Here is a 15,643-nt window from a genome sequence, read left to right on the forward strand (position 1 = left end):
TTGGCAGTACACGTACACATACACACACACACAAAATAAAAAAAGGGGGAGCTCTGGCGGCCGAGTGGCAAGAAGCTGCACTGCAATCCTGAAGGCACCTGGTTCAAATCCACCAGATGCTCTGCCAGAGAAGGAGGGGCAACCTCCTCCTGGGCCAGTCGGATCCTACTCGATGGTACACAACAAGTAAAAAAAAAAACCAACAAAGAAAACCTTATTTCTCACTCTCAAAAGGAAAATACCATGTATACTTAAAAGAGTTACTTCATTATATTGTTAAAATAGGGAAGAGAATTTTCTAGGTGACATTCATTACAGGACTGAACACTGAAGATAATAACGTATGGAATAATTTTCCAAAGATAATTTTCATCAACTGAACCTATAAAGCCCCGAAAACTGTCTAATGAAATCTTTTAATTGCAGACTATCTTCTGATAAATGTAGCACTTATTTTCCTCCCTCCCAAAGGTGTCCAGATTCTCATTATATCTCCTTTAGTTCAGGCTCTCATCTGTTGTGGTTGTTCCTATGTGCAATTAGATCATAAGGACCCTATGAACAAAGATCTGAACCTTGCCCTGACCTGTGCCAGCCTCACAATCTCTGTCCTTCTTGAGTCTGTTATTACATTCACTGTGTCAGTTATCTTGCTGACTGGTCTTCCTCTCTTTCTCTGAACTTACGCCTTTCCCATCATAATATCTTCCCCAAGGACTAGCCTGTCCTGACTACAGGCCTTCTTCCACTGAAGATCTCATCTGTACCATTGGAATATTCTTGAAAGCCATTTTCCAGCCTCTATTTTCATTAATATTTTGCACTGTTACAAGAGTAAAAAAAAAAAAATCTATTTTTCCACTGTTCAAAACCATCCTAGGACTACAAATAAAGGTAAATACTATTACATTTAAAATCCAGTATTATAGTAATATCAGGCATTATTCTCAGTAGATACATACATAGGCTGAAAGGCAAGATGAACAAGTATGCATAAGAGAACAAGCCTATACCCACAACTTTAGAGGTATAGACAGTATTTCTTTATACCTATCTCTTAGTACAGTGACTTTTGTGTATCCCCTTCATCTTTTGATGTTTTCTGGATCATTCAATATATTGCCCATTGCATCTTTCAATATTGCGACTTGAGCCTTAAATTTGGTTTTCATTTCTCTCAGCTTGAGAAATGCAGGGCAAGTTCTTCACTTTTTATTCTCCAGTTCCAACTCTGCACATTCCATTATAATACTTTTGTTCTCCTGAGTTGATCTTTCAAACCTTTTGTTCAGCTCTTTTACTTCAGTATGTTTTCCTTTTGTTTTGGCTTCTTGACACTCCAGTGCAATTTTTAGTCTCTTCTGACATTCAATTCTTTTTCTCCTGTTTTTTAATGACATTTTACCTTTAAAAGAAGAATCCCTATACTAGAAAGAACTGATTGACACTGAAAAATTTCAGGAAGTACCATATGAATAGTAAGTAGCCAATGGCAATGAAGGCCGAAGTGGAAGATACATTTAAGGCACTGGCAAAAACTAAAGCCCTAAGAAACAATGGGATACCAACTAACTTGTTTCAATTAACAGATGCAGCCCTGGATGCACTCATCAGTCTATGCCAGGAAGTTTGGAGGACAGCTGTCTGGCCAATGGATTGGAAGAGGTCCATATCTGTTCCCATTTCCAAGAAAACGTATCCAAATGAATATGCTAATGATCGAACAATACCCATAAAATCACATGCAAGCAAAATACTGCTGAAGATCATTCAAAAACAGCTAGAACAATACATAGATAGGGGACTGCCAGAAGTTCAAGCAGGATTTAGAAGAGGCTGTAGCACCAGGGATATCATTGCTGATGTAAGATGGATCCCGGCTGAAAGTAAAGAATACCAGAAGAATGTCTATTTGTGCCTTACTGACTATGCAAAGGCATAGTGGGTGGATCATAACAAAAATAACATATTAAAACTTTAAAAATATAGCAAAAGTGCATGGAAATTCATTTATAGTAATAATAAATACAGAATTTATAGCACTATTTGGTACAAATACACCCCAAAAAGAAGGGACATAAACAATAACCCTAACAATTCAAACAAAAGGGAATAAGCCCAGTCACCAGAAGAAATGAAATAATGAAGATTAAAATATAAAAAGAACAGATAAAGAATCAGCAAGATCAGATGTTGATTCTTTGAGGTGATCAAGAAAATAAACACTAGTCAAACTGACGAGAAAAGCAGAAGCACAAAAACTCAAGAAAGAAATGAGATGGATGGTATTACAACAGAACTAACTAAAAACCATACCAGAATACCATGACTAATACACCAACAAAAATTGAAAATCTAGAAGAAATGCACAAATTTCTAGAAATACACTACTTACTTCCTGCGCATCTGAAAGCTGAACAATGAATAAGGATGATGATGATGGATTGCCACAGTGATGGTAACATGGTCTGTCTCAGAGATGATGAGGATGGCACAGGATAGGCCAGGGTTCAGATCTGCTGTTCATAGGGTCACTATGAGTCACAGTGGACTCAAACCCACCTAACAACCACCTAAGCTAATACGAAGTGAACAGACACATCACAGAAAAGAAGGAACCGTACCAAATTTAACCGATAAAGCCAGAGTAATGCTGAAGCCAAAGAAATACCCCCTCCCCCATTCATTACAGAACAAAATGAACAGAGCCACAACAAGTAAAAGACAGCAAGACAGGAGGGGACAGAAAATCTGATTAATGGAAACTGGGAACCCAGAGCAAAAAATGAGGAGTGCCAACACACTGTGACACTGTGAGGAATGCAGGCAATTCCATGCTTTATGTAAAAATTACAAATAGAAACAAATTTGCTTTGTAAACTTTCACCTAAAGCACAGTCATTTCCAAAAATTTTTAAAAAATATGCTTGTTAGAAAAAATTAGAAGTATTTTTTATCTCTGACTTCCTTAGGAGTTTGGTATACTCCAAACTTGTCATGCACATGCAGATTTGTACCTATATTAATTAACACATACAGCATATAAACATATTTACCTTGGGTGTTTCATTTGTTGTTATTGTTTGGTGCCACTGAGTTCAAACTCATAGTGATCCTATCTGTGCAACCTGAGGAGCCCGGGGACACAGTAAGTTTATGTCAACGCAGGAGAAACAACAAGGAGGGAGGGAATAGTTGCAAGATTCACTCAGAATATAATCAGTCTCACTGGATGGGACCCGTAGAAACTGTTGAAGTATTTCCACTGTGTGTATTCTCAACAACAGCAAAATGAAGAAAAACAAGGGAAAAAGTGGAGCCCTGGTGGCGTCTATGGGAAGTTGTGCTGACTCACACCCTGTGCCTCCCTAATCCACCTGCAACTCCACAGAAGGGGGGGGGGGCAGTCTCCTCCCCTGTGATTTCTACCTGGGAAACCTGAGGCATCCAGGCTGGGTGGGGCTGGGTGGGGAGGTGGGCGGAGGAGGGAGCAGGAGTGTGGTCGGTTAGGAATTTGTTTCCACCAGATAGCAATGAGTTAGAGTTTTGAGTCTTAAAGGAATTTGTCACCTTTAAGAATTATACTTCATTTTTCGGGGGTGGGGGGGGTAGAGAAAAAAGTACAACAATGAATGAATGCAAATCAAAAATCTCTGTAAATGTTCATTACAATTAATACTTCCCTTCTCAATGGTACTAAATATGAAAAATAAGCTATTACTATTCCTCTGATGAGGAGGATAATTCCTCCAGATTAGTTCTTGGATTTTTTTATACTTTAAATATTACAGTAGAATGTCTATTTAAATATTGCATAACACCTTTCTGATTTCGCCTTTAATCAGATCATTAGACTAAGTTAAACAAGAATAGGGCCAACAAATAAGAGATAAGAACATTTTCATACATATTTGAAAACAAGTATGATTATATTTTTTCAAAACTGTACAAAATTAGGATCCTTACTCCTTGAGTTAACAATATAATACACCAGATAACATATCTGAACATTAAGCTAATACATACTATAAATACTTGAAATAGGAAATTATTTTAGATACACCTGATTATCTGATTGCAAAATAATTTTAAGTTAAATGTGACATTTTAAGAATGTTGTCATTAAAAAAATACTCTTGTAAAAACAGCAGTAAGTGAAAACAGTAATTATGGAGAAATTTGGTAGTCTGTTATTTTTGATGAATTCTGTCTAAGTTTGTCCAAGGTGTATTAACATCATTAATATCTTTGTGAAATAAAATATCAATGATTTTTGCTAAAGAAGAAAATGTACAAGGCAAATTATTTGAGCTGGAAAAATATAAGATATAAAATATTTATGAAAATTTTAATTCATAATCTTGATTTTACTTTGTCCACATTCAGTGATTCAACACTAACATATGTAGGAATACAGTGAAAAACCGTCAGAAAGATCTTCTGAAAATGAGCATAATTTTCTTGACAAAGTTTCCTTATTCAATACATATGTAATTTTGTATTATGTAAATGTATTTTAAAAAGTTACCATCCAGGTGATTGATATTTACAATTCAAAAGAGCACCAACATTTGTAGAGGCTGGGTGAAGAAAGTTAGCCTAGCGCAGAAATATCTTCGCGAGCTCTGCTTTCTACAAACATTTACTCACATATAAAAATATGTTAACAAAGTTACATATCAAAAAATTCTAGAAAAAAGAAATACTACCACAATCATATATACAATGTGCAGCTCAAATGTTTTCATTTTAAATATTTGCATACCAATAAAAATATACAAATTTATTCAAATATACACATTACAAAGACCTAAGCTCCTCCAAAGAAATCAACAGAGGAAAAAACAACACTTAAGAACCACATGGTAATCTACACCAGGCATCGTTAATGTACAATACTATGGGAAGTCAGCTGCCAAAGTGTTCACTGTCTCTTTGGGAATGTCAAGATGAATTCCTTCAAAATAATGCAGGAACCTATCAAAATAACAAGGCAAAACACAACTTCATATTAATATTTTCACTAATGAAGACAGTCTTAAAACAGTTACACAAAACATAATTTTTAATGGAAACTTTACCTTCTTTTACTTTTTCCTTGTTCTTTTAGCTTCTCAGTCCTACAAATGTTCCGAAGAGTGGGCAGGTATTCAATTGTACTTGCTTGTCTGTTACCAAGGGTCAGAAGAGATCGACTGGAAAATACACTTTTAATAACTGCCTGTCTCTTCTGTGCATTACTGTAAATGAAAAGAAATGCAAGAGTTTTTATTTGAAAATATGATAATCATCAAAAACAACCAGTCTTCCTGCCTTGTCGTAGACTGGACAGCCCTTCCAGGCATCCTTTATCATTCTCAACAGATCACTCACTCAAATAAACCATCTCTTTCATATTGAAACCCTTCAATCAATATCTAGCAACTGCCACAGCAAGTCCAAATCCACCTATCATTACAGAGACATCACAGCAGAGACATCCACATTGTCCCACAATCACAGTCATCAGATGTTATCTCATTAGAAGTTACATTATCAATACCAACAGCTCAATAAGATCAATAAAGGTCAGCAGTTCATAATTAATAGACATAAAAGAAATTCTAAATCATTCCTCTGTGACCATCTATTTTTTTTAAATACAAAGTAAAAATACTTACTCTAAATTAGTTGCTGATTGACTAAAGTATACATTGTTGCATTGTGGTGAAACATAACAAGTAAGATCTCCAGTTGGATCTCTTCCTAACTTCTTGCAAGAATGCAGAGAGGCTTCCAATGCTTTTGAAATAGCAGAAGAGCACTTGGTGAAGCTGAGAGCTTCTACAGCCGCCTTTAATTCCCCAGAGCATTTAAAAGGCCAGTCATCACAGCTCTCGAGACTAAATTCATCACAAAGCCCATTTTTCACCTTTCCATTAGTCCAACTAAAGTCATTTTTACCAAATTCCTTTGGCTCCTTTACATCAATTAAAAGAGCATCTAAGAAGGACATGTTCTCCATAAACTCAGTGAGGGAATTTAAACAATGAGAAACCAAGGCCGAACACTTTTTTTCAGCTGGGGTCATAGGAGGCTGAGGAATAGAGTCAGTATTAGATTCTGAGCACTTGTTGCCTTTCCTTGTCTCTCGTGAGCTTTCACTGTATCTGACTTTGCATTCTTCTGGACTTGCCAATGTGGAAGGAGACAGGCTAATGAGCTCATGAGAAAGGTCTAATTCAGTGTCAAATAAGTCACTGTCGTCCAGTGTGACTATCTTTTTCTTATTTTTCTTTTTTTGTGACTTTCTTGATAACTGCTCTCCTTCAAGACATGCCACACTTTTCTTTGCTGGACTGACACCCAAAGTTACTGATGAGCCCCCAAGGTTTGTGGTTTCCAAGATGACAGCAACTGGTAATGGCAGAATAAACTCAAGATTACTATATAAAAAATCTACATTCCAAGTTTGGAATTGTGTAAGAAGCTGGATGAGTTTATGCCATTCTTCCTTAGTTGTGATTTTGTGCTGAAAAATAATTTTGAGTAAAAATGTTAAAATAGTACATTATTACAGTGGGAACATTTTTCTATCCAATATACAAAAATCCCAATTCTATCTTCAAAATACTGAATTACTTCTCCTCGTAATTTTATTGACATGAACGCCTCACTACATCAAAATTCTATTAATTCCATGCTTTTCAATTTTAAAAATAACATATAACTTTGAAGAACTGGATCTCCTAAAACAGTGACTAAGAAAATTAGTAAACCACCTCATCAAAAGGAAAATCATGAAGACTGTGAAAATAAAAAACAATGAAGGAAATTACAAGTAAAGCTATAAACAAATGAACGGAGCACAGAAAAGTAGATGGAAGAAGAAATCAGCAACTACAAAAAAGAGCACAGCGTGAAACAGTGCAAAACACTGAGGAACCTAGAAGGCAATGTCACAGAGCCCTACTGCAGCCGAAGACCACCATTATAAACAGCTAAGGAAAAGTTTACATACAGAATTTTCAGATGGTTTCTAGGAATGCAAAGGAAAGGAGAGGGGAACAAAACCTACTTATTAAAAAAAAAAAAAAAAAAAAAAAACCACAAAACCTACTTAATAGCTAGACTGAGTGAAGAGGCAATATACAATATACCGATGACACTGATTAATTCAATGATTATATTATAAAATGTGCATGAGTGATCAGAAAAAATATAAAATGTTGTAAAATAAGATGTATAATGTTATAAAATAAGATAGATGAATGATGGGAGGGGAAATCCAGTATGAGTTATAAATTTTTCCTCAAATTAAAAAATATTTTTCAGGGAACTCTGGTGGCCTAGTGGCAAGAAGCTGCACTGCAATCCCAGAGGTGGTGGTGGTTGTTGTGCCATTGAGTCACTTGTGGTAAGCAGTTTAAATCCACCATATGCTCTGCTGGAGAAGGAGGGACAATCTCCTCCTGTACCAGTCAGATCCGATTTGATGGTACACACACACAAAAATAATAAATAAAAAAAAGAAGAAAATGTTTTTCATAAGATTACATTTTTAAAAAATCAAATACTTAGGATGGCATAGAACCAGGTAACACATAGTTTTGTTACACATAAGGTCACTCTTGTTTGGTGTCTATTCAATGGCACCTTGCAGAAACAACAATTACTTCAATTCATTCATTAGAAGATCATGGGGATGAAAAAACAAAACAAAAACTTTTCTAAAACTACATTTACCTGAAATATTTCTGCATTCTACTATAAATTAGGGAGCTCTGGTGGCCTAGTGGCAAGAAACTGCACTGCAATCTCAAAGGCATAGTTTGAGGATCAACTATGGGTCATGACAGTACACAACAATTCTAAATTTGGTAACACTCATTTAGAGCCTAGCCTATTCACCATCTCTACAATAACAGAATATGTCAAAATCTGAAATTTAAAGCCTATAAAAATTATAGCTAATGTTATGAAACGTTATTATGAAAGAAAATTTCAGCTAAACTTATGGATCTAAAAGACACAAATGAGTGTTGAGAAGACAAAAAAGAACACAATTAACTAGACATTTAAAATACCTTTATAAATGAAAACATATCTTCAGATGGGGGAAAAATGTTCTTAAGGCCAAACCAAGTCTCAGCACAGCCAATATCACATTTGGGAAGAATTGGAGAATTCTTTTTAGTGTTTTTCTTGGAATCACGGCCACTGTCAGAACAAACTAGCTGACCATTTCTGCTTTTTTTCCCTGTAAAATTAATAAAGGAGAATCTTAGCTATGCGTATTTTAATAAATTGTTGCAAACAATTACAAGGTAGTGTCCTATTTACAAGATCCACATTCTTTTGACATATGTTAAATACCTCTTTTTAAAAAACGTTTTACATTTTCATCGTTGTCTTTTATTATGCACTTGCATGCCTGGTCCCTACTGTCACTTCTCTGTGCCACTTCTCCATTTAGCTTTATAAAGCCAATCTTTATCTGTCTTTGGGGGTTGGCATCAGAATCTTAACATCAGCAAATTACCTGCTCTAACACTGTATGTGGTACACATTACTAAAAGCAAGACACACATACACAGAGAGACTAACATAAATGCAGGTTTGTCATAACCCAAACACGTCATAAGTCATACCTCTATTTAAAATCCGAGATCCTTTGACATCTTTTTTTATCTATACTCACAATTGTACTTTTCCATACATTGTTTAATGTCTATCTTGGCAAAATCTGACCATATAGGCATTCATGGTCCCACAAGGTATTTTTAATTTTTTTTTTTAAAGGGAGAACAGCAATCTTTTTGTTTATGATTTCCCCTTAATGATTTTAAAGACCTTCCATTCCCAGAGTGATCAAGTAGCAGGACTCCAGTGTGCATCCCAATACCCGGACTGCCTCTTCTTCCTTTACCTCTTCCTGCCTTTATTCACTTATGCAACAAGCAAGCAGCTGTCCACTCCCAATACAGAGCAATGACTGCTAGGCCCAGGGCACTGTGGGCTTTTCAGTTCCAGGCAGCAGCTGCCCATGATCAGGAAAGAACTGTATCAAACAAGGCCACACTGCCTGCTACACCTCTGGCACTTGTTCACTGGTCTCTATAGTCATTTCTCAGTACCCCTTACACATCCCCTCCATGGTGCATGCTTATGTGCCCAAGGTCTTCACCCAGTTGCTAATGTAACCCTGCCCAATGCTTCCACACACTAAGCACACATCAAGGTGGTGTACTGTTTCTGGACAACTCATTTTCCTACAGATGACTCCTTTAAACCACTTGAGGCTGCATTTGCAAAAATAATTTATCATCCAAATATTAACAGTAATGGCAGCAGGTGTCTTGTTCTATTAAGATCATTGTAGTCTCTGGTTTTAACTATTCCTAAATCCTTTTTATCCCTTTTCACTTTTGTGTGATCTGAACCCAGATGACTGCCTAGTGTCAGAGAACGCATGGATCTATAAAACAGACAAGGATATCTGGTAGCTTAGTGGTAAGGAGTTGTGTTTCCAACCCAAAGGCACATCGTTCAAATCCACCAGCTGCCACTCGGGAGAAAGATGGGTAATATTCTCCCATGCGATTTACAGCCACTGAGAACCAGCTGGTGGGTTAGTTATGAGTTGGCTCCAAGTCAATGGCACACAACAACAACAATATAAAACAGAGTATACTGGGAAAGGACTCAGTAACATGCTAAGTGATTTTCTACTTTAAAGTCAAAATAACCTGCTGACTGCAGAATTATAGCTTGAATAAACTTTAATTACTGTTCCTTTTTAAATTTTCTTATCAGGGTGCTCCTCTATCAGACCTCATCATTTTTCAATTTCCATTTTTGTTTATCTTATCCCATTCATTCACAGGCTCATCTGAGAAGACTTAAGCTCCTCCAGCTTTAGACAATAACTGCTTTTAAAACTGTAAAGTAGTTACAAGAGAAATGCTGCCCAAGATTCAGAGTTTAATAAATAAATGGAGGCTGTCAACTAGTGGCCAATATCTTCACTCAAACTTGGTTATGAGACGAAAATTACTATACTGCTCTAACATGCTGAAGAAATCATCTGAGGGAGAGGAAGACAGACACTCAGCTGTCACATCACAGGAATCAACATTATTCTAGTAGCATCCAATCTTGCTTAAGCCTTTCACTGTCAGAAATTTGAGGTTTCATGACACACTTTATACTTATAACTAATGTGGCTGGAAAATTGGTGTTGAATTTATAGTAACATTAGACCAGAAAATGTGATATACTTTATGCATGGAAATAAAGGAATGACTTGTTCATGTTCTACAGAAAATGGAAACTGGATATCAAATCCTCTCTGTATTCCAAAATGAGGTCTCAAACATTTTGTCATTTTCATTTAAGTTGTTAGGCGTGGAGCTATTAATCTGTCTTCCAACACAAATTAATGTAACACTAAATAACTGATGCAAGTTGTCAACAGATGAGTGATCAACTAATAACTCTGGTAGTAAATCATTTCTTTTTCCTCATTAAAGTTGCCAAGGAATTAGCTGCCTGGATTAATCAGTATGGGAAACAGTCTTCTCTAAATGCAAAGCTGTTTTGGATCTATTGTTTGGATTTGCCTCATTGATGTTATATGATGGTGTCAAGTTCAGGAGCCACGTACAGTTAAAGAGCACAGTCTGTTACAGGTTGGCACACTGATCTGATTTATGCAGAATTAACACAAGACAGCTATTTATTACGGAAAAGAATGATAAAGCTGCACATACTGATATGAAAAAATGACTAATGTTTTCAGTAAGTGACATAAAGGAAGTTACTGATTAATATGTAGAATTCTAATTGTTTTCTAAGAAACTATGTTATAAATGTGTTAACAGTTTGAAAATCTTCAACAATCACCTTTGAGGAAAAACAGAACAAGGTGGGAGGTTAATTTTTACAATGAGGCCATACCACCTTTAAAATTAAAACAACAGAACAATGATGACGCTTTCAACAAGGTTGCAGGTTAAACAGAATGAAAGTCATGTGTACATAGGGTCACTGAATCGCCTATGACTCGAAGACACTTAAGAACATAGAGAGGGACCAGTTGGCCTAGTGGACTGAAAGCAATGCTACCAAGCCAAAGGTGGGTGAATTTAATCCGTGGCCCTAAGGCCTGTCTTTAATTGTTTTTGGTGAAACATTCTTCTAGGTCATATAGCCCTGGTGTGTCCACTTGCTGTACAGAGGTAACCTGTGGTCGCTGTGAAGCTGAACACCATGACACTGACATGTCAAATGTGATAATGGTTACCCATAGTGGACAGTGTTTGGTGGCATTCCCCGGTTAAAACAAGCTTGGAAGCAGGAGTGGCATCCACTTCCGTAAATAGCTTGCCTCTGGAAACCCTATGAACCTGGAGAAACGATGAAAGTCACGCAAGTGTCGAGGACTCTCGTTCACAGGGTCACCATGAGTCGCCTACAACTCGACAACACTTAACAACGTTAAACAGTAGCACAGAAAAAGGCCATATTCCCAGATTCAACTAGTTCTTTAGTTGAGTCTACCTAGACCTACACTGAATATTCGGAAAAAGGAGCCCTGGTGTTGTACTATGTAATGTGTCAGGCTGCTGATGAACAGGTTCACGTCCACTAGCTGCTCTCCTGGGGGGAAGTCTCCTCCCTTAAAGACGAACAGCCTCAGAAACTGGCCACATGGTCATCATGAGTCAAATGCACAGCAGAGGCATAAACATTTACAACACCTTCAGGAAAATCTCTATAAAAAGCTGATGTAGCCACATTTATTTTGAAGATCAGTGTGACAGCTGAATGTGCATCTGTGAGTATTTTGGTATAGCATGTGTTTTTAAATAGTGCCCCGTTACAGAAAATTATTTCACAGCAGATTAACCTACCACAAAAGGATAATGGCTTTTCTTCTAAACTCCCACCTCCACTTTTAATCCAGAACTGTAAATAAAGGAGACTTCTTCTGATATCACAAGCATTTGCAGTCAGAAAGGTGATAAAATCTTTCACATCAGTTCTAAAATCCTCAGTCAAGCAGATCATCTGTAAGTAGCTGGCCACATTTAGCTTTTTAAAGTGAGAGAGAGAGAGAGAGGCATGGTTAGTTGTAGAGTTAATAGAAATGCAGCAGTAAGGCATATGAACATATATAAAACAGAAGCAAAATTTTGCTAAAATTCACAGTATCTTAAATCTCTTCATGAGAATATAACTGCTTTTAGGAAAGTTTAAATAAATATACTAAGGGGGGGGGATCCCCCAAAACAAACCACCAACCCAAAAAAAGAAATATTCTTAAACTAAAAGCATTTACATAACTTCTTTGATTAAACACATAGAATCTAAAATAGCAAGAAAGATTTTTTTTTCTATATTTTATTAATTTTCATAAACATTTACAGAGATTTTGGGTTTCCATTCATTCCTTGTTGCACTAGCAAGAAAGTTTTGATAAGACATTCTCTAACTTGAACATCAGAGGTGGTTTTATAAACCTTGGGAAAATTTCTTAGGATTAAGTTCTAATTGAGTTTCAGAAAATAAGTTACAGATATTAAAACAATAAATATGAACATTAAAATATATATGCTTATCATAGACCTTTTTTAAAAAAAGGTAAAATTATATAAGCACATGCATAAAATCCTATATAGGCATAACTAAGAAACAGAAAGGAGGAAAATCCCACTTGATTTTTATGAAGGTAATGGAGTGAATGTTTTCATTTTAACTAATGTTGCTTCTACTAATTATATATCAACAAGAGCTCTGATAGCACAGTCTATAGAGCTAAGCTGCTGACCTAAACAATGCACCCTTTCTACCAGTGGCTCTGAGAGAGAAATATGGACAATTTCCTCCTGCACAATTTACAGCCTCAGAAATCCAGTAAAGGGTCACCTATGAGTCAGTTCTAACTTGATGGCAATGTGTTTTCTTAAGGTTATAAATTTGCTGACATGTATAATTGTCTACCACTGAGGTTTATGGAAAGCATTTACCTTGAAAAATTAAATCATAAAATAGATGGTATTTACATTATACAAGACAACCAGGATATTTATGTGATAGTAAACAAAGCAGTTAAACTGCTTCCTCTAGGAAAGGTCTCCACCACTCATCTGTCAGTGAGCCATTCTGTGGTGGCTTGAGGGTAACTGTGATGCTGAAAGCTATCCCACCAGCAGTTAACCATGGTAGACAGGTTTCAGTGAAGCTTCCAGATTAAGACAGCCTAAGAAGAAGCAGAACTGGCCATTCACTTTAGAATAACAGGTCACTGAAAGCACTCAGAATACCACTGAAATATGTGTCATCAAAAAGAGCATTGCAAGGGAGCTTTGGAGCCTAGTGGTTAGAAGCTATGCTACAATTCCCAAAGGCGCAGGGTTTGAATCCACTAGATGATCCCCAGAAGGATGGGCAATCTCCTCCTGTGCCAGTCAGATCTGATTCAATGGTACAGACACACACACACACACCAAAAAAAAAGAACAATGGAAACGGAATGGACTGAGCATGCATTCAAGATGCTCACTAACTGGTGACTGGAACACAAAAGTTTGAGACAAAGAAAAAGGAATGGTATTTGGAAAATATGACCCTGGTGATAGAAATGAGGATGGAGAATATGTGAAAGAATTTTATACAATCAACAATCTATTAATTGCAAATACTTCATTTTAAAAAACAAACAGCGACTAAATATATAGACTTCATCTGATGGACTACACAGGAATCAGATTAACTACATTTGTGGAACAAAATGATGGAGAAATTCAATACGAATAGGAAAAAGTTCAGGGGCTGACTTTGGAACAGACCATCAACTATACATATGCAAATTCAAACTGTAGGTGAAGAAAATGAAACCAAGTCCATAAGAATAAAAATATAACCTTGAGTCTATCCCACTTGAATTAAAAAACTGGCAACTGTAGACCAGAAGAGTTGAGAGGTGACATCAAGGACAAGAAATAAAGAAAAGATCAAAGTGGAATTTAGAAGTAACTCTGAAACTTGGACCAGAAATGCTGAGAGGCCAAAATAAAGGGAAGAAATGTTGAAGTAAAAGAACTCAGCAGAAAATTTCAAAGGACAGCTTGAGAAGAAAGTAATATAATGAAATGTACAAAGAGCTGGAATTAGAAAATCAAAAGGGGAGAACATGCTTGGCATTTATCAAGCTGAAAGAACTGAAGAATAAATCCACCTCCCAAGTTCCAACACTGAAAGATTCCATGAAAAATAGAATTTTGAAAGATGCAGGAAGCATGAAAAGCATACAAAGTGTCACAGTATCAAAAAGAATTGTCAGGTCCAGACCAAGGTCAAAAGAGGAGAAGGAAGGATTCAAAGAATATCAACATGTCAAGAAAGGGAGTGAACCACCTTGCCCACCAGGCTAAACCGCAATGGAATGTCTCTCCCTTCCCTCCCTACAGACCCTTACTATAAAAACCTGCCCTGCCCAACTTAGGGTGTGGTTTCCCCCGGGTCTGTCTCTCTTCAAACCAAGGAATCCTGCCTGAGAGCCACCTTACTAAAGCTGCTATAGTTTTCTTTTTCGATCTGGTCCCTTCCTTCAGTCCTTGGCCTTACATCCAGTGCGAAGACCTAACATGACACTGAATCACTTTAGGAAGTAGCATATAACCAAGAACCAATTGTGCTGAAGAAAAAAAGTTCAAGATGCACTGAAGGCATTCACCAACAATAAGACCCAGGAATTGACGGAATACCAATTTAGGTGTTTTGGGAAACAGACGTAGATCTAGTTGTGCAGACTATTCTACGGCAAGACAGCTAACCAGACAATTGATTGAGAGAGAATGATATTTTTTCTCATTCCCCAAAAAAGGTGATTCAAACACAGTGGGAAATTAATGAAAAAAGAAAAAAAATCAATAGTATCATATGCAAAGTAAAATCTTATTGAAGATTACTTGTGTTTTATTAATTATTCAAAGGTATTTGACTATGATGATGCATAGCAAGTGATAGCAAAGACCATGGCCTGTATCAGACACACCTTAGTCTCCAGAGACACACTATTGCTCTTCAGTACTTTGGAGAGGTCCCTAACAGCAGACTTTCCCATGGCAATGCGCCTTTTAATTTCCTGGCTACTGGTGCCAAGAGTGTTGACTGTGGAGTCAAGCAAACTAAAGCTGTGAACAATCTCAATTTCAATCTCAAATCACTTGTTATGCATAAGAGAGTTGGACAATGACTAAGGAGGATAGAAGGAGAATTGATGCCTTTGAACTGTGATGCTGGAGAAGAGTACTGAGGGTACCATGGACTGCTAGGAAAACAAACAGATTCATCTTGGAAAGGGTTAAACTGGGCGGCTCCTTGGAGGCAAGGATTCTGAGGCTCCGTCTAACATACTTTGGATATATTGTAAGGAGGGACCGGTCCTTGGAGAGGGACATCATGCTTGGGAGGGTGGAGGGACAGCGCAGGAGGGGAAGGCCCTCTATGAGGTGGATTGATTCAGTGATGGGGTAATCGGGATGGGAGTGTCAGAGACAGTGCTATTGGCACAGGATAGGGCACAGTTTAGGGCTGTTGTACATAGGGTCGCTATGAGTCGCAAGCAACTTGACAGCACATAACAACATTTGACGAT

The 15,643-nt window shown here is 37.0% G+C and overlaps 1 protein-coding gene across 1 annotated transcript in view; it reads right to left on the minus strand.

The window, feature by feature from the left end:
* Nucleotides 1-4,898: 4,898 nt before the first annotated feature.
* Nucleotides 4,899-15,643, minus strand: part of ATAD5 (ATPase family, AAA domain containing 5) — a 76,503-nt gene continuing 65,758 nt past the window's right edge. Inside the window, exons 19-23 of the mRNA XM_006891066.1 lie at nt 11,895-12,075; nt 8,067-8,239; nt 5,661-6,511; nt 5,082-5,240; nt 4,899-4,977 (exon numbers count right to left, since the gene is read on the minus strand). Of these exons, the coding sequence (XP_006891128.1) occupies nt 4,899-4,977; nt 5,082-5,240; nt 5,661-6,511; nt 8,067-8,239; nt 11,895-12,075 (1,443 nt within the window). The remainder of the gene's footprint in view (nt 4,978-5,081; nt 5,241-5,660; nt 6,512-8,066; nt 8,240-11,894; nt 12,076-15,643) is intronic.

Source organism: Elephantulus edwardii, unplaced genomic scaffold (assembly GCF_000299155.1).
Source record: "Elephantulus edwardii isolate Elephantulus edwardi_28Jun2011 unplaced genomic scaffold, EleEdw1.0 scaffold00094, whole genome shotgun sequence".
Classification (NCBI taxonomy): domain Eukaryota; kingdom Metazoa; phylum Chordata; class Mammalia; order Macroscelidea; family Macroscelididae; genus Elephantulus; species Elephantulus edwardii.